The sequence below is a fragment of the Liolophura sinensis genome, chromosome 8, assembly GCF_032854445.1.
Source record: "Liolophura sinensis isolate JHLJ2023 chromosome 8, CUHK_Ljap_v2, whole genome shotgun sequence".
NCBI lineage: Eukaryota > Metazoa > Mollusca > Polyplacophora > Chitonida > Chitonidae > Liolophura > Liolophura sinensis.
Window position 1 is genome coordinate 53,309,978 of NC_088302.1, and position 19,088 is coordinate 53,329,065.

Below are 19,088 nucleotides of genomic sequence, written 5' to 3' on the forward strand. Positions count from 1 at the left end.
AAGACTACAATAACCCCAACGTGTATTCTAAATTTTCAATGTATCATTTGGCAGTATCATTTAGAATTAAAAGCCAGGTTAAGAAATAAACCTAAAATTCACAACTGGGCTAAAAAAAAACACATCGTCAACATTTTTGTTTTAATATCCAATCAACATTTTGCCTTTTAAATGAAATAAAAACAGAGGCCTATAAACCAAACCAACAGAGAGATCCTGTTCTGCACACATTTATGCTTATCACATGTACCAGTACTCTATAAACAAGGGGAAATTACCTTGGGGAGACACCAATGTAACACAGAATTTAGCAAAAGCAAAATGACAACATAACATAGTGTTGCAAAATATATAATGCAATATTTACATACAAATTCTATACAGGAGAACAAAAATGGTTATCCTACAAGCACATTGTACATGCAATTATACATGCAGCACTTTCTCTGCTTTCTAGAATAAGAGTTCAACTCTAAAATGTTTACGATTGTGAAGAACACTTTCTCTTGCCGCCTCTCATGATTCTAATCCAGGCCACGATTTGTTAACATGGGTACTGTGCAGCAGTATTTAGTATCAGTGGAGAATAATATATGCAGAGCAGACCACAGTGTCTCCAGCCAATCAGATGTACATTACAACTTCATTAAGTTAGCAGGCGTCTGATAATGATGTATAAATACATACCTATATATATATATATATATATATACATATAGAAATATGTCCATTAGTTGGGTTCCAGAATTTAAATGAATGATTATGGCTTAACGCCACATCTGCAATTTTTCATCCATATCATGGACAGTCCAGGGTTCTAATCCAGGCTCCTGACATCTGCCACATATGTATTAGATTGGTTATGCCTTAGACCGAAAAAGTACAATATTGTATAAATGCCTTCTAGATTTTGCTTTGTCTTGGTAGAAAGTGATAGAATTTCTGCAGGATAAAACTCATGTGCATGTATTCATTGCAAAGCCCTGAACATAAATTTTGTACAAAATTACATGACTGACAACTGAGTCCATTTTAATAACATGCAAGTGCGACTTTGTCTTCCATGAATTTCATGCCACAGCTGCACATTACTAAACAAAACCGTTGGATGTACATCTTGTGTAAAGAAGTTCACTTTGAGAGAAACAACGAACACATGTACATTCACAGCAGGTCCTTGTTTTGGCAAGAAAAATATCATGAGGCAAGAATTTATGTTAAGTAGCCTTCAGATCCGCACAATTGACACCAGACTAATTAAACAATTAACAAATTACATAGCAAAGACAAGAGTAAGTTTCAGAGGAGCTCAGGCCTATGCAAAACAAATCCTACATAAATACATGCAACCAGAACATCATGGCACATTTTGTCTACTCTGAAGTGAGTGTGTGAATATTGCAGAAAGTGTTAAGGTGTTCATTTGGGTTATCGCACACAGCAATTATAAGGTGTTCACTTGGGTTATCGCACACAGTAATTATAAGGTGTTCATTTGGGTTAGCGCACACAGTAATTATAAGGTGTTCATTTGGGTTATCGCACACAGTAATTATAAGGTGTTCATTTGGGTTATCTCACACAGTAATTGCACCCAAATGTGATGGGAACCAAGTTAAGACAAGACATGGCTGGGAGCTAGTCTACACATATCACTGCTCGTTTCTTATTTTTTTTTATATGCAATTTGCATAGTGTGTGATGATTTTAGCTCAGATTGCCGTATAAGTTGAGTGATTATACATGTACATGAAGAATGCCGCTATTTCAAAATATTAAACCTTCCTTTTACCTCGTGGATCTCAAAGATAACAACTGTTTGTGTCAACAGAAACTTGAATTGTTGGTTTCCACTAAATCTTAATTTTATTTGTCATCTTCAGGATACGTGCACACATCGGATCCTAATTCTCAAAATGTGCCAAACTTTTCAACCATGGCTTAACATTTCCTCATAAACAAAACCTTGTATTAAAATCTGACGTTTGACCAACGAAGATGTAATAGATGTAATAATGTGTGCTATACTATTTAGTATAACTGATTGCAGATGTATAATAAAAAAAAGCAGTTTTTTACAATTAGTGAAAATAAATATAATAGTCAGAAGTATGGACCTTGAGAATTTGGAGCTATGGTGAGAAAATAGGAACAACTGGAAGCTGCATTTTACATATTCCAGTATTACTTTTGTATCTACAAAATTATCTAAATCTTTCATACTTAGTAGATATTAAAGCCTCACAACGGAGCTTTCTCCCTCAATGATGAGGAGCTGCAGCGGACTCAAACTATAATGTCTAAAATCTTTCCAGTCCACCAGCTGGCCAAGTCTAACTGGACTCCACCCAAGTTTCACGATAACCAGACTTTGATAGTCATTACCTGCTTAAACAAACAAAACGAAAAAAGCAGTGGCAAATGAGATATGCCTACCGTGACATACATGTAGGCCTATAGGATTGGATTTGACTAGATATTCACAGCAAATAATGTCATTTCTCTTGCCCACACTGACATTGGTCAACAACATCATGCCTATGCACAATAACAAGATAAACTACTGGTCAGTGTACAAGCACTTACTGGACTGTGTGACCTCTGATCCAACAGAACTGACCAGCAGATCTTGCCACATGGTCTCTTGTCCAGTTCATGTGACTTCTGCTCAGGTAGGACTGACCAACAGAATTGTTCACATGACCTTTGACCAGGAAGAAGACACCACCATATTTGGCTTATTTCCAGAACATTTTAACCCTTTTCCTCTTCATGAAATGTAAAGCACAAACTACATGACATGATGTAACATGAGTGATATACATGAATTTGATGCACACAATTCCCATGGTATTAAACAATATTTAGAGATTCTATTGGTGCTGTAAAACAGCCGCCTTACACCACATTTATGAGTATAAAATATTGGTATTTGCGTAAAAATAAGTATGTATGAAGATGAAAATGGCATCCCACCCACAGAAAGCATCCTGCCATGCCGGGCAACAGCCTTCTGCAAGAAGAAATTGTAAGATGTTGGGTTGAGCCACTCAATGTAAAACGGAAACTCATTGGTCATTAGTGCCAAATTCATCATGTCTTGGCAGTTTTGATTGGCTGGAGTAAGTAGAGTTCATTATCATGGGACACTATTGGCAAGCTGTTGCTCCGATGATAGTCAATAAGATGACTGACGCTTTCAAACACTCGGTCTTTAGTTCGTACCTGCAAAAGACAATGCAATGTCTATCAAAGAATGATTATTACATTTCCACTATTTGAAATATTTCAATAACATCTTGTCAATGCAACACAGCAGGTTGGGAAAGATCCACCAAATAAGTAGATTACACTATACACCACTTGGATGGGTATCTAAGCTCTACTGAAAGCCTCATGTATGCAGTACTGCTATCATGGCACATTGTGTTGGATGTACCTGAAAGATGATAAATTATATAACAATTATTAACACGGTGATTGCAGTCAATGGCTCAGTAACTGAAGTGTTCCAGCTGTTACTCCTGGAGGTTTGTCAGCTCCTCACACACCCCACAAAGTTTGTACATGTACTGTTTGGTATGTAAAATTATACTTCAGAAGCACAAAAATGCCTTAAAAGGATACTTTTCTATAATGACACTTAAGTTCTTCTAATAAGAAATACATCAAATTTAACAAAAAAAAGCTCTTAAGTGGCCCTGTCAGATTGATGATTTGATCAGAATCATGCAAAATGTGTCTCTATGCTGAACTTTAGGTGACATACAGTATTTAAAACTAAATTTTTACTTCAAAAAACATGGCTTATCTTCAACATCTTTCTATCTTCTTGCAGTTTACCAGATTTAGTATTTTACAGATTTGTAGGACTTTACAGAAATGCCTTTATTTCTGTATGTGGAAAGACAGAGCCTGGCAACGTAGAGAACTTCACCTAATAGCAGTGTGCAAACAAGGGGGGATAACTCACCACCCCCTCTGGGTCCACGAGAAGCAGATGTCTGGCTGAACCATTCTGACGTCCACTCAGAACAAATTGACCACGACTGTTCGTGCTCTCTCTGACCAGAAAGTCCCCATCTTTCTTCAGCAGGTCTTCTGCCTGAAACAGAGAAAAATACAAAAAGCTGATTAAAACTGAATAGTAGACATCAGTACAGGTTGTTCATTTTATACCCCAAAGAATATTTGGGGCATAAAAAATTAAATGAATCTTCGATGAATGTTTCATGAACTGTTTTATTTTACTGTGACAATTATGCCATCCTTGAGTCCACTCTATCCACTGTATTGCTACGTTCTATCTGTGGTTCTGCTACACTCATCTGAACATGAGTCTAGTTTTAATCATAGCATGTTTGATTAAATGATCTCAATGTAGTATTATCATTTCTAGTAAGGTGGTTGTCTGCCCTTGGTATACTGTCCAAAGAACCTTTTCTGGATGAGACCATTACATCCTACATGACACCAGTGTGTGTGCTCTGCTGACATGTCACTGCACTTTGTACAAACTTTTGCTGTCTTCATATTTTTTTCTTCTTGTAACCCAAGATTCAATAACTTCAATTTTCTCCATACAATCCTGAATCACTAGATATTGATACCTGTATCAGACTGTTAATTCCAAATGTGCCATGCATACGTTTGGGCCTCTATAACATGGATTCACCTCATTGCTGCTGACAAATGTCAATGATACGAAAATGTGATAAACTCACCATTTTCCTCGCTATAGCACCGTGGAACCATTCCTCATCGGATAAGCTGGGTACAGCACTTTTCTTGCCTATGTCTATTCTCAGTTTTTTCTCTGGCACCCTTTCTGGGAGTTCTTTAGGACTTCTCTCACTACTACTTGAGGAAGATTCACCGTCTGCAGGTAAACTAGCTGTGAATGGTTCTGGACCAACACAAAAGAACAATCATGATGGGGACAGTTGGTGATGAATTTGTTATGGAAAAAAAAGAGGCTTCAGTGGCTAGTGGGATCTAGCACATCAATTAGAGAAGTATTAGGAATCTGCTTCATCCCAAATTAGTCGGCATTAGAAAGCATTAGCTTAAAGTTCAGGGGCTTTTGTAGCGATCTCAATTTGAACAAAGATAGGTATTCAGAATCTACTCAGCCCAATAGCAGAAAGCCGTGTAAAATGTGCTACACCCCAAATTAGAGTGAGTGAGTGAGTGAGTGCTTGGGGTTTAACGTCATACTTAACACCCAAATTAGAGATATATTGACAATAACATCAACACACGAAGCTGTGAGCGATAATGACCAGTTATCCACATTAAACTCCTAAGTTTGCTAACACGCATCAACATACAGACACTAAACACCTAAGTTTGTAAACGTGCAACACTATATGGACACTAAACACCTAAATTTGCAAACATGCCATACTCTGCAGGCATTAAACACCTAAGGCTGCAAACACGCTTCACTATAAAGACACTAAACACATAAGTTTGCAAACACATAGCACTATACAGACCCTAAACACCTAAATTTTCAATCACATAACTCACCCATATCAAATGCATCCAGCTGTGGATGAGAACTGAGTTTGCTGTCAAACAACAGACTTGAGTTCCCATTAAAAAGGAGAGGATTTGTTATTGGTGCAGCTGCTGCTCCAGCTGTAAGCAAAGCACAAACACCGGTCACTTCTACCTAAAAGTGTTTCTCTTTTCCTGAATGTACCGTCAAAGTTAGTCATTCTACATCAACTGATTGCTGAGTTACCAAAATAATACAAAAAAAAGATTAAAAGTGTTAAGTGTCTTAAGTTGATCACAATGATCTTGGTCAATGAGCAAAGCTGAGTTGTAATTCTTTTCATGCCAATATAGAAACCATATCTGAATTTTTAAAGGTTGACCTACATACACCTTAGAGGAGCAAACACATCATTTATTTAATTTATTTATACTAAATTGTTTAACAGACGTCTGACAAAGATTTAATCAGTAAATGTGAACAGATTTCTTGAGTACAGTATTACACTTTCCTAACAAGGCACAACAGATTTATCTCTGCTCATCAAAAATCATGCAGTGGTGAAATTGTTGCGCTTAATATAGTTATCTCCCCTTCTGACACTGGATGATAGTCTTGGCCTATCTGACTCACCCTCAGGGTTATCATAGGCTGTTGTCCCTTCTGCTGGATCGGACAGGTCTATTAAGGGAGCCACTGTGTCTCTCTCGTGCATAAAGATTCCAGGCGCCTCCTTGTCAGATGCATAGTTCCCATCTCGGACCTATAATTGTAATAAACAAAATGTATTAATACCTTGGTTTTAGTTTTTATTCTGTCTGAAAGCCTTTTTTTGTTTCTCTAAATTGGAAACATGCATCCATTATACTTTCCAAGGGAACTCATGACTTTTAATATTGCCTACTCATGAGCAACTGTAAATTGGCATGTGCTGAACAAACTTCCCAACAAAGTCACAATCAAAGGAAAAGACAACTCTTGAAAACAAAAATAAATAAAAAACATGAAAGTATTCATAAACATAGTTTGTCTGTCTGATGCATCTTGCATCATTTTTTAACTTTCTTTTATTTTAAGATATGTAAGCTTTTTATTGCACTGCTGACATAGATTGTTCTCCAGGCAGATTTGATTACAGGACATTATTAATGAGTGGGCAGGATGAAAGGTTAAAGACTCACAGGTAAGTTGGACTTGGGAGCAGAGTACTGTGGGAGGGGTGGGACAGGTGGGGGCTGTGACCGCGGGGACGGGGGCCTGGCCCCCGGTCGATCATTATAATACTCTGGTTCATCCCCCCAGGCCGACGTCTCGTTGTCAAATAACGGGTTTTCTATTCTGAAATGAGAACAGGTGATGCCTTACAAGCTGATTCTGCAGAATCAAGAACTCTGATTTGACAACAGTTGTACATACACAGTGTACAAAAGTAATGACCTAAAACATCTAGTATGCATAGATTTTTCTCTCACTAATTTCGGAGTAGGCACATTCTAAATGCCCATAAAATTTTATAATTTTAGATATTTAGAGTTTGCACAAGTTCTTAATAGTTCACCTGTACTTGAGGCACAACCCTGTCAGAAATTTTCTAACTCTGGAATCCGTAGGTCACAGGCTCATATCCTTGTGATGTTCTTGCTGGTTCCGCCATAGTTTGAAGTAAGATAAGATTGTCAGACATCTGTCGAAGAGAGGTAGTTACACCTCCTCCCCACCCCTACCCCCTCCCGACACTGTCCAGTTTCCTCTATGTTTACACAAATGCAATCAGTATGTGCCATTCAGCATACACACTCACCTATCTGGTACTGTTAATGCCCTCGGCTGTTGCTTTAAAAACTCCTTAAACCTTAGCTCAAAGGCCTGTCCTATAGTGGTAATGACATCCTCTGCCAGCCCTCCCCCACACTCAAACACGTGGCATGCCCGGTGGTTGATCGGGTCTTTAGCTACATAGGAGACAAAATCTAATGTTTCCTGATGGAGAAAAACAAAGTCTTCTGTAATTCCTCAAAATTATCAGCAATCATTTCAAACCTTTTTGACTTTGCATAAACAACTGAAGATAATTACAAACATTCTTCTTCATTTAAGGTGAGTACACATATAAATAATCCGCAAGAAGAGACATCAGAGATGTAATTATGTACATTTTTACATATTACTGAATTTCAAGGTGACACAATCCGCTTGATTTTGAATGATTATCATCTCATACGGCCACTTTGAAGTATTTTTGTGAAATCTGATCAATTTTTATCAGAAAAACTTAAATGTCAGCATCAAAAAAATCATTTTAAATCACTTGTGCAGTTCTGAAAGTTCACATTTATGGGTCAAACTTCAGGTGAAATACAAATTTCAGGTTTTCCATGACTGTCATGTATGTAAAGTGCACATTTATGGATCAAACTTCAGGTGAAATACAAATTTCAGGTTTTCCATGACTGTCATGTATGTGAAGTGCACATTTATGGATCAAACTTCAGGTGAAATACAAATTTCAGGTTTTCCATGACTGTCATGTATGTAAAGTGCACATTTATGGATCAAACTTCAGGTGAAATACAAATTTCAGGTTTTCCATGACTGTCATGTATGTAAAGTGCACATTTATGGATCAAACTTCAGGTGAAATACAAATTTCAGGTTTTCCATGACTGTCATGTATGTAAAGTGCACATTTATGGATCAAACTTCAGGTGAAATACAAATTTCAGGTTTTCCATGACTGTCATATATACAAAGTGCTCGTTTACAGATCAAACTTCAGGTTAAATACAGTTTTTCAGGTTTTCCATGACTGTCATGTATACAAAATAAAGGTCAAAAATAATTACAACAGAAACAAGGAACTAAATGCCTTACCGCATCTCCTCCTGATGCGAAGGATATTCCTGGCATCTCGTGGTTTGCAATTATCTACAACACATGAAGATCAGAATCACGGATCCTTCTTGGATGTATAATAAAACTTATTTTCTGTACCAATTTTACACATTAGTGATCTTAAATGTCACAAAATGCAAAATAAAGGAATCCTTACACTAACTTTCACTGTACTAGATACATGCCATTCTGATTTTTTTGAAGCATTCTTTACATAAAGAATTGGAACAAGACCTTGAAAGGACTTTGCGTCTTTAACCATACATGTGCATGTAATTTAGACTTCACTTATGGCAGAAAAATAAAACTATGAAATCACATCCACACCTACAAAGTACATCTCAAAATTCAATAGTGCAGTTTGACTCTTATGGAAACCTCATGATGAGGAAGCCAGTACACATGTGCCCATGAAGTTAAGACCTACTGACAAGACTTACCTCCCCTGATTCCATTACCATCAAACTGAGGCTATCTGTTGTGATGGTCAGGTTAACATTAGATCCAGCATGTTGCATTTTGGGTAAGTCCCCTAACATTTTGCTGATCTTCTTTTCAATCTGGATAAAAGAAACCACAGATATTTATTATTTACTAATGTCACAAATATTTCCACATAGGAAAGAAGAAACAGGCAGCGAAAAAATTATGTATAACATGCCTTTTGTTTTGTACTAAGCTCTCACACAAAACATACATTTCCAAGAAAAAAAGTCAAACCTTTCTCTTTCTATTAGTTGTCTTCAGCCCAGCTGCCTCAGTCACTTTGTTTATGGCCTCTCTGTAATCAGAAATTGTAGGTGACAATACAATGCTGGTAAAACTGGTGTGACTGCTTCCATTGCAGTCACTGACAGCTCTGAAGCCCAGCAACACAGCCTACAATCACATACATGTACTGTACATTCTGCTTAGAATCATATCCCCCACCTGTGGTAATGTACTGCAGCATGACCCGTGTCAATGTACTGCAGCATGACCCGTGTCAATGTACTGCAGCATGACCCGTGTCAATGCACTGTAGCATGACCCGTGTCAATGTACTGCAGCATGACCCATGGTAATGTACTGCAGCATGACCCATGTCAATGTACTGCAGCATGACCCATGGTAATGTACTGCAGCATGACCCGTGTCAATGTATTGCAGCATGACCAGTGTTAATGTATTGCAGCATGACCCGTGTCAATGCACTGTAGCATGACCCGTGTCAATGTACTGCAGCATGACCCGTGTCAATGTATTGCTGCATAACCCATGTCAATGTACTGCAGCATAACCCGTGTCAATGTACTGCAGCATAACCCGTGTCAATGTACTGCAGCATGACCCATGGTAATGTACTGTAGCATGACCCGTGTCAATATACTGCAGCATAACCCATGTCATTGTACTGCAGCATAACCCGTGTCAATACACTGCAGCATAACCCATGTCAATGTATTGTAGCATGACCCGTGTCAATGTACTGCTGCATAACCCGTGTCAATGTACTGCAGCATAACCCGTGTCAATGTACTGCAGCATGACCCGTGTCAATGTACTGCAGCATAACCCGTGTCAATGTACTGCAGCATGACCCGTGGTAATGTATTGCAGCATGACCCGTGTCAATGTATTGCAGCATGACCCGTGTTAATGTATTGCAGCATGACCCGTGTCAATGCACTGTAGCATGACCCGTGTCAATGTACTGCAGCATGACCCGGGTCAATGTACTGCTGCATAACCCATGTCAATGTACTGCAGCATAACCCGTGTCAATGTACTGCAGCATAACCCGTGTCAATGTACTGCAGCATGACCCATGGTAATGTACTGTAGCATGACCCATGGTAATGTACTGCAGCATAACCCATGTCAATATACTGCAGCATAACCCATGTCAATTTACTGCAACATAACCCGTGTCAATGTACTGCAGCATAACCCATGTGAATGTACTGCAGCATTACCCATGTCAATGTACTACAGCATAACCCGTGTCAATGTACTGCAGCATAACCCGTGTCAATGTACTGCAGCATAACCCGTGTCAATGTACTGCAGCATGACCCATGGTAATGTACTGCAGCATAACCCGTGTCAATATACTGCAGCATAACCCGTGTCAATGTACTGCAGCATAACCTGTGTCAATATACTGCAACATAACCCATGTCAATGTATTGCAGCATGATCCATGGTAATATACTGCAGCTTGACCCGTGTCAATGTACTGCAGCATGACACGTTTCAAAGTACTGCAGCATAACCCGTGGGGTAATGTATTGCAGCATGACCCGTGTCAATGTACTGCAGCATGACTCATGGTAATGTACTGCAGCATAACCCGTGTCAATGTACTGCAGCATGACCCATGGTAATGTACTGTAGCATGACCCATGTCAATGTACTGCAACATGACCCATGTGAATGTACTGCAGCATTACCCATGTCAATGTACTACAGCATAACCCATGTCAATATACTGCAGCATAATCCATGTCAATATACTGCAGCATAACCCATGTCAATATACTGCAGCATAACCCATGTCAATTTACTGTAGCATAACCCATGTCAATGTCCTGTAGCATAACCCGTGTCAATATACCGCAGCATAACCTGTGTCAATATACTGCAGCATAACCTGTGTCAATGTATTGTAGCATGACCCGTGTCAATGTACTGCAGCATAATCCATGTCAATATACTGCAGCATAACCCGTGTCAATATACTGCAACATAACCCGTGTCAATGTACTGTAGCATGACCCGTGTCAATGTACTGCAGCATGACTCATGGTAATGTACTGCAGCATAACTCGTGTCAATGTACTGCAGCATGACCCATGGTAATGTACTGTAGCATAACTCGTGTCAATGTACTGCAGCATAACCCATGTCAATGTACTGCAGCATGACCCATGGTAATGTACTGTAGCATAACCCGTGTCAATGTACTGCAGCATGACTCATGGTAATGTACTGCAGCATAACCCGTGTCAATGTACTGCAGCATGACCCATGGTAATGTACTGCAGCATAACCCATGTCAATATACTGCAGCATAACCCATGTCAATTTACTGTAGCATAACCCATGTCAATATACTAGAGCATAACCCGTGTCAATATACTGCAGCATAACCTGTGTCAATATACTAGAGCATAACCTGTGTCAATATACTGCAGCATAACCTATGTCAATGTATTGTAGCATGACCCGTGTCAATGTACTGCAGCATAATCCATGTCAATATACTGCAGCATAACCCGTGTCAATATACTGCAACATAACCCGTGTCAATGTACTGTAGCATGACCCATGTCAATGTACTGCAGCATGACCCATGGTAATGTACTGCAGCATAACCCGTGTCAATGTACTGCAGCATGACCCATGGTAATGTACTATAGCATAACCTGTGTCAATGTACTGCAGCATGACCCATGGTAATGTACTGCAGCATAACCCGTGTCAGTGTACTGCAGCATGACCCATGGTGATGTACTGTAGCATGACCCGTGTCAATGTCCTGCAGCATAATCCATGTCAATATACTGCAGCATGACCCATGTCAATATACTGCAACATAACCCGTGTCAATGTACTGCAGCATGACCCATGTGAATGTACTGCAGCATTACCCATGTCAATGTACTACAGCATAACCCGTGTCAATATACTGCAGCATAACCTGTGTCAATATACTGCAACATAACCCGTGTCAATATACTGCAACATAACCCGTGTCAATGTATTGCAGATGCACATACAGGTATGATGTACATGTATGGGTGACATTTTTCAATATGAATTTTACACCACAGTTATAGTTAAAATTTAATTCAATCTGTACATATGACCAGAAATTTAATTCACTGGTAAACAAATGCTAGTGGAGGTTAACAGGACTCAGAAACTGACTGATGTCTATTTAAGTTTCAATATTGTGCACTTCACATCATCTCATAAAGTGAAAGCTTAAACTTTGTAAACTTCTTCCAAAAGTGCACAAGATACTTTTGAAACATAAATGCTGACAACTACATAAGTAAAGAATTAATACTAGATGGTTAACCTTGAGCAGTGTGTTCTATCTTGGGATTAGCCATTTTTCTCTGATACAAACAGTGAAAGCATGTTAAGACTATTCTCAATGGGCTTCTAAAAAAATCAGCGTAGTCCTTGGTATACCTGGCCAGAGCCGTCCTGGTTTCAAAATCAAGGTTCCTCATGGACTCCTTCACCTCCAGACAACCAATGTACTGAGCAAGGAAAATCAGTGAACATGGTCATACATGATAAAGAACAGCTACATAAATTAACAGTTCATCCATTCGGATAAACTTAAAATTCTATTCTATCACCTGAAACTGACAAAAAACTTGTTCACTTGTAGAACACCTCTTCTCTTTCAATAATTTAATCTCTTTTAAAGTTTATTTATTTATTATTTATTATTATTTACTTCATTCAATTTAAAACCAAACCAAACTTTAATTTCTCTCTTACATACCAGCACTCAGTTTTATGGGTGGAGGAAATTGGGAGTGCTGGGAGTGAAATTAGGACTGGCAAGTAACTGATCAACTTTCTCACCTGTGATATACATTCCCCTGTCCATAGCTAGATCCAAGTGTATGCCTGCAGGTAAAGTAAGTGTATGCCTGCAGAGAAAGTAAGTGTATGCCTGCAGGTAAAGTAAGTGTATGCCTGCAGAGAAAGTAAGTGTATGCCTGCAGGTAAAGTAAGTGTATGCCTGCAGAGAAAGTAAGTGTATGCCTGCAGAGAAAGTAAGTGTACGCCTGCAGGTAAAGTCAATGTGTGCCTGCAGGTAAAGTAAGTGTACGCCTGCAGGTAAAGTAAGTGTATGCCTGCAGGTGAAGTAAGTGTACACCTGCAGGTAAAGTAAGTGTACGCCTGCAGGTAAAGTAAGTGTATGCCTGCAGGTGAAGTAAGTGTACGCCTGCAGGTAAAGTAAGTGTATGCCTGCAGGTGAAGTAAGTGTACGCCTGCAGGTAAAGTCAATGTGTGCCTGCAGGTAAAGTAAGTGTATGCCTACAGGTAAAGTAAGTGTATACCTGCAGGTAAAGTAAGTGTATGCCTGCTGGTAAAATAAGTGTATACCTGCAGGTGATGTAAGTGTACGCCTGCAGGTAAAGTAAGTGTATGACTGCAGCTAATGTAAGTGTATGCCTGCAAGTTTATGCCTGCAGGTAAAGTAAGTGTATGCCTGCAGGTAAAGCAAATATATGACTGCAGGTGAAGTAAGCGTATGCCTGCAGGTAAAGTAAGTGTACGCCTGCAGGTAAAGCAAATATATGACTGCAGGTGATGTAAGTGTACGCCTGCTGGTAAAGTAAGTGTACGCCTGCAGGTAAAGTAAGTGTATGCCTGCAGCTAAAGTAACTGTACGAAAAGTAAGTGTACGCCTGCTGGTAAAGTAAGTGTACGTCTGCAGGTAAGGTAAGTGTATGCCTGCAGGTAAAGTAAGTATACACCTGCAGGTGAAGTAAGGGTACGCCTACAGGTAAAGTAAGTGTATGCCTGCAGGTAAAGTAAGTGTATGCTTGCTGATAAAGTAAGTGTACGCCGGCAGGTAAAGTAAGTGTATGACTGCAGCTAAAGTAAGTGTATGCCTGCAAGTGTATGCCTGCAGGTAAAGTAAGTGTATGCCTGCAGGTAAAACAAATATATGACTGCAGGTGAAGTAAGTGTATGCCTGCAGGTAAAGTAAGTGTACGCCTGCAGGTAAAGTAAGTGTGTGCCTGCAGGTAAAGTAAGTGTACGCCTGCAGGTAAAGTAAGTGTGTGCCTGCAGGTAAAGTAAGTGTAAGCCTGCAGGTAAAGCAAATGTATGACTGCAGGTAAAGTAAGTGTATGCCTGCAGGTAAAGCTGTCAGACTACCTGAGGTGGACCCACTACTATCAGGTGTGTGAGACTTACCCGTACTCCATAGCAAACGCCCGCATCTGGGAGAAGCTGTTCATCTGGGTGAATCCACCCCCGATCAGGTTTATGAATAAAGCTGCCCGTTTTTGTCCAATCAGGGCCTGCCCCTGCTCCCTTTGTCTTGTGCTTTTTGTACTTCTCCTTCACCGCTGCCATTCTGAAAGCACAGAGTATCATAACATTAAAAATGCATCATAAATTAATATATCACACAAACACAGGATTGTAGTTATAACACTATGTCGGTTTATAAGCATATAGTTGGCTGAAAACTTTTACCAAAGGAACCAACCCAATCTACTGAATCCTGCATTGACAGTTGGGGTCCCATCTTACGAGCTGTCACTACACTACATCAAGCGCACTGACAGTCGGGGTCCCATCTTACCAGCTGTCACTACACTACATCAAGCGCACTGACAGTCGGGGTCCCATCTTACGAGCTGTCACTACACCACATCAAGTGCACTGACAGTCGTGGTCCCATCTTACGAGTTGTTACAACACTACTCCAAGCCTATATCTCAAAATTTGTAGTGATACATGTACTTGGATTCCATCACAGCCTCTGAAAGAGCTGTTTTGACTGTTGCTGCTTGGATGGTTAAAATTTGACATAATGGAACATCCCCATCTGAAATGCTATTACCTGTTTAATCAAGCTGGGGTCAATTTTAGCTGTCAGATACTGACAATATATATATATATATATATATATATATATACCATAAGAATACACCTCAACATGTGAGTGTGTGTTGTACATTGCAGACACAGCCTTACTGGATACAAGCATTACAGGTAACCTGCTACTTTACACCTGGCTGAACAAAATGTCGTAACTCAGCCCTGATATTATATCGCCTTAAACGCAATGTGAATTACAATGTACACTGTACAATAATGTGAAAGCATACACCTCAACATATACATGAATGTACAGGTACACACTTGAACAAGGTTTAGCAAAAACAGTTCACCAGCCAGGAAGCAAACAACGACACTGCCACATTCCAACACCCTCACAATGAAGCTGTGGCTTGGGAGGTTTACCAAGTAAAGCCAAAAATGTCACTCTGACAAGATACAGCAACCTGCAATAATATTAAAACACAAAAATATGTCAGTCTACAAGCTTTCAACAGCAATAACTACAAAAGAAGAATTCGCTGGATCTCCATGTCTTCCTGAGTCTCTCCAAAAAACTGACCCACATGTCTTACACTGTTCAATGAGTATCTGAATGGAATCAGCAGCCCCATTGCACTGAGCATGTGCAAGCATCAGTTCCTGATTGGCTTAAGTTCATTTAGCCTCAGGTGATTCAGACAAGGAAGTAGACATCTTTATACCTGTCCCAGAGGTAGAGAGCTTGTCAACATGAGCAGGTCACCCAATGATTTACATTTTCAATTTATTAATACCTGTTACCAGTAAATAATCATTACAAATTCTTAGTTCTTCAGTTTTTTGCTGATATGCTCCAACAATCCATGGTAAAGACATAAACAAGTCATACATTGCAACAATTAATTTAAACATGCACTGTAGGGTTTTTTTGATAACAATATTCTGTGCTGTAAATTTGTCCACCATTAAACTTCTTCATCCACCAATATCTGAATGTATCAACCCCAAAAATGGATCAATGGTTAACTAAATAAGCAGTCCATGTCCACTTTATATCACCATACCTTGCTACACTACAGTAACAATCCAATGTTTCAAAGAAAATCATTTGGCAAATACCTGTATCCTGCACAGTGACATGAGTTGGGTTGTGTGTATGACAAAAAAATATAAAACCCCCTTGAATGTTCTCACCTGATGTACATGTATTCACTATACATAGGGACCACTGGCCACATGGAACACCCTATACCTAGGGTGGTGTGATATAGCGTTACTCTAACAGGGGCCACTGCTCACATGGAACAACCTACCCCCAAGGTTGTGTGACATGGGGTTACTCTAATAGGGACCACTGGCCACATGGAACACCCTATACCTAGGGTGGTGTGACATAGCGTTACTCTAACAGGGGCCACTGCTCACATGGAACAACCTACCCCCAAGGTTGTGTGACATGGGGTTACTCTAATAGGGGCCACTGCCCACATGGATCACCCTACACCCACGGTAGTGTGACATGGAGTTACTCTAATAGAGACCACTGGCCACATGGAAGACCTTACACCAATGGTGGTGTGACATGGAGTTACTCTAATAGAGACCAATGTCCTCATGAAACACCCAACATCTAAGGTGGTGTGACATGGGGCTACTCTAATTGAGACCACTGGCCAAATAGAAGACCTTACACACAAGGTGGTGTGACATTACTCTAATAGGAACCAATGTCCTCATGAAACACCCGATATCTAAGGTGGTGTGACATGGGGTTACTCTAATAGGGACCAATGTCCACATGGAACATCTTACACCAAAGGTGGTGTGACATGGGGTTACTCTAATAGGATCACTGGCCACATGGAACACCTGACACCCAAGGTGGTGTGACATGGGGTTACTCTAATAGGGACCATTGGCTATATGGAACACCTGACACCCAAGGTGGTGTGACATGGGGTTACTCTAATAGGGATCACTGGCCACATGGAACACCTGACACCCAAGGTGGTGTGACATGGGGTTACTCTAATAGGGACCATTGGCTATATGGAACACCTGACACTCAAGGTGGTGTGACATGGGGTTACTCTAATAGGGATCACTGGCCACATGGAACACCGACACCCAAGGTGCTGTGACATGGGGTTACTCTAACAGGGATCATTGGCCACATGGAACACCCGACACCCAAGGTGCTGTGACATGGGGTTACTCTAATTGGGACCATTGGCCACATGGAACACCATACACCCAAAGTGGTGTGACATGGGGTTACTCTAATAGGGACTACTGGCCACATGGAACACCTACACCCAAGGTGGCGTGGCATGGGGTTACTCTAATAGGGACCACTGGCCACATGGAACACCCTACACACAACATGGTATGACATGGGGTTACTCTAATAGGGACCACTGGCCACATGGAACACCCTACACACAACATGGTATGACATGGGGTTACTCTAATAGGGATCACTGGCCACATGGAACACCGACACCCAAGGTGGTGTGACATGGGGTTACTCTAACAGGGATCATTGGCCACATGGAACACCCGACACCCAAGGTGCTGTGACATGGGGTTACTCTAATTGGGACCATTGGCCACATGGAACACCATACACCCAAAGTGGTGTGACATGGGGTTACTCTAATAGGGACTACTGGCCACATGGAACACCTACACCCAAGGTGGCGTGGCATGGGGTTACTCTAATAGGGACGATTGGCTATATGGAACACCTGACACCCAAGGTGGTGTGACATGGGGTTACTCTAATAGGGACCACTGGCCACATGGAACACCCTACACACAACATGGTATGACATGGGGTTACTCTAATAGGGACCACTGGCCACATGGAACACCCTACACACAACATGGTATGACATGGGGTTACTCTAATAGGGACCACTGGCCACATGGAACACCCTACACACAACATGGTATGACATGGGGTTACTCTAATAGGGACCACTGGCCACATGGAACACCCTACACACAAGGTGGTATCACATGTACTTACTCTAAAAGGAACCACTGCCAACGTGGGACAGCCTAGCTGCCCAGTGACCAAAAAGCCTCTCACCAAAGCTGTGAGTTCAACTCCAGCTATTGCTGGCGCCCTCTCTGGTCGCATGTGGTAAGGTCTGCCAGAAATGGTTGTGGGTTTCTCCAAGGCTCTGCCCGGTCTCCTTCCTCTATAATGCTGGCTGTGAAATATTCTTGAGTATGGTGTAAAACTCAAAGAAATAACTGAACTGCATCATGTCACATTTAGCACTTCCCAGCCTCAGCTGCAAACAGTACCTCCGTATTCTACTTATCTTGGCAAAAATACAGCAATATTACATGTGAATACTTGTTCTAAAATTGTGGTGCATATGTACCAAGCAATACTGATATAATGTACATACGCTGACATCGGCATATAATCGTCAACATTTATAATCACTTACTACACCCGTTAATTCCTTAAATGCATACTTACTACCAAGCTTACAGCGTACATGTATGTAAATGTACAGAGCTCAGCAGTGATTTGGACAAACAAGAGAGTTTAGCTGAGCTGCCTGACTGGCAATGCCCCGAGAATCATCATGTAGCACTGTAATAATCACACAGAGAAATTAGCAGAAGGGTTGCGCCTAGGAAAAGGCCAGGCACAAATAATTATACATGTACAATCAAAGCTGCACAAATTCCTACAGCCTATACAGATCTATACAAAGGAGTCACAAGTAAATTTCTTCTATATGTAATCGCATTCATCATCGATGGTTCTTTTAGACATATTACATACAGAAAAGGTACATGTTGGTACATAAAGGTATCAGGAATGTACACTACACCATTTTCAATTAAACTCTATCCCAATTAAAGCTATAAGTACACTATCTGACCATAGGAAAGCATAGGAAAGCTTTAATAAGAAGAGATATGTGCATTAGTAACTTCAACTTGTTCTAAATGCTGCTGACAGTGAAGTATATACATGTAGGATACCAAAATCTAATCTACAGAAATCTGTCTAAATGAGATTGAGGTCACAATAAAACATCATAACATATACACCCCAAACACACTGCCCTGTCAACTTAGGCGATGAAGAGGTATA

The 19,088-nt window shown here is 40.3% G+C and overlaps 1 protein-coding gene across 4 annotated transcripts in view; it reads right to left on the reverse strand.

Annotated features, from left to right (window-relative positions):
- Window positions 1-692: 692 nt before the first annotated feature.
- LOC135472345 (SHC-transforming protein 1-like) overlaps window positions 693-19,088 on the reverse strand; it is a 29,827-nt gene continuing 11,431 nt past the window's right edge. For 2 of the 4 annotated variants that reach the window (XM_064751812.1, XM_064751810.1), the window contains exons 2-13: window positions 14,330-14,492; window positions 12,578-12,648; window positions 9,116-9,176; window positions 8,836-8,955; window positions 8,375-8,428; window positions 7,305-7,483; window positions 6,685-6,841; window positions 6,137-6,266; window positions 5,533-5,643; window positions 4,725-4,906; window positions 3,974-4,105; window positions 693-3,225 (exon numbers count right to left, since the gene is read on the reverse strand). In XM_064751812.1, coding sequence (XP_064607882.1) covers window positions 3,094-3,225; window positions 3,974-4,105; window positions 4,725-4,906; window positions 5,533-5,643; window positions 6,137-6,266; window positions 6,685-6,841; window positions 7,305-7,483; window positions 8,375-8,428; window positions 8,836-8,955; window positions 9,116-9,176; window positions 12,578-12,648; window positions 14,330-14,491 — 1,491 coding nt within the window. In that variant the 5' untranslated portion in view covers window position 14,492 and the 3' untranslated portion in view covers window positions 693-3,093. The other 2 variants (XM_064751813.1, XM_064751814.1) reach the window with 2 other exon arrangements.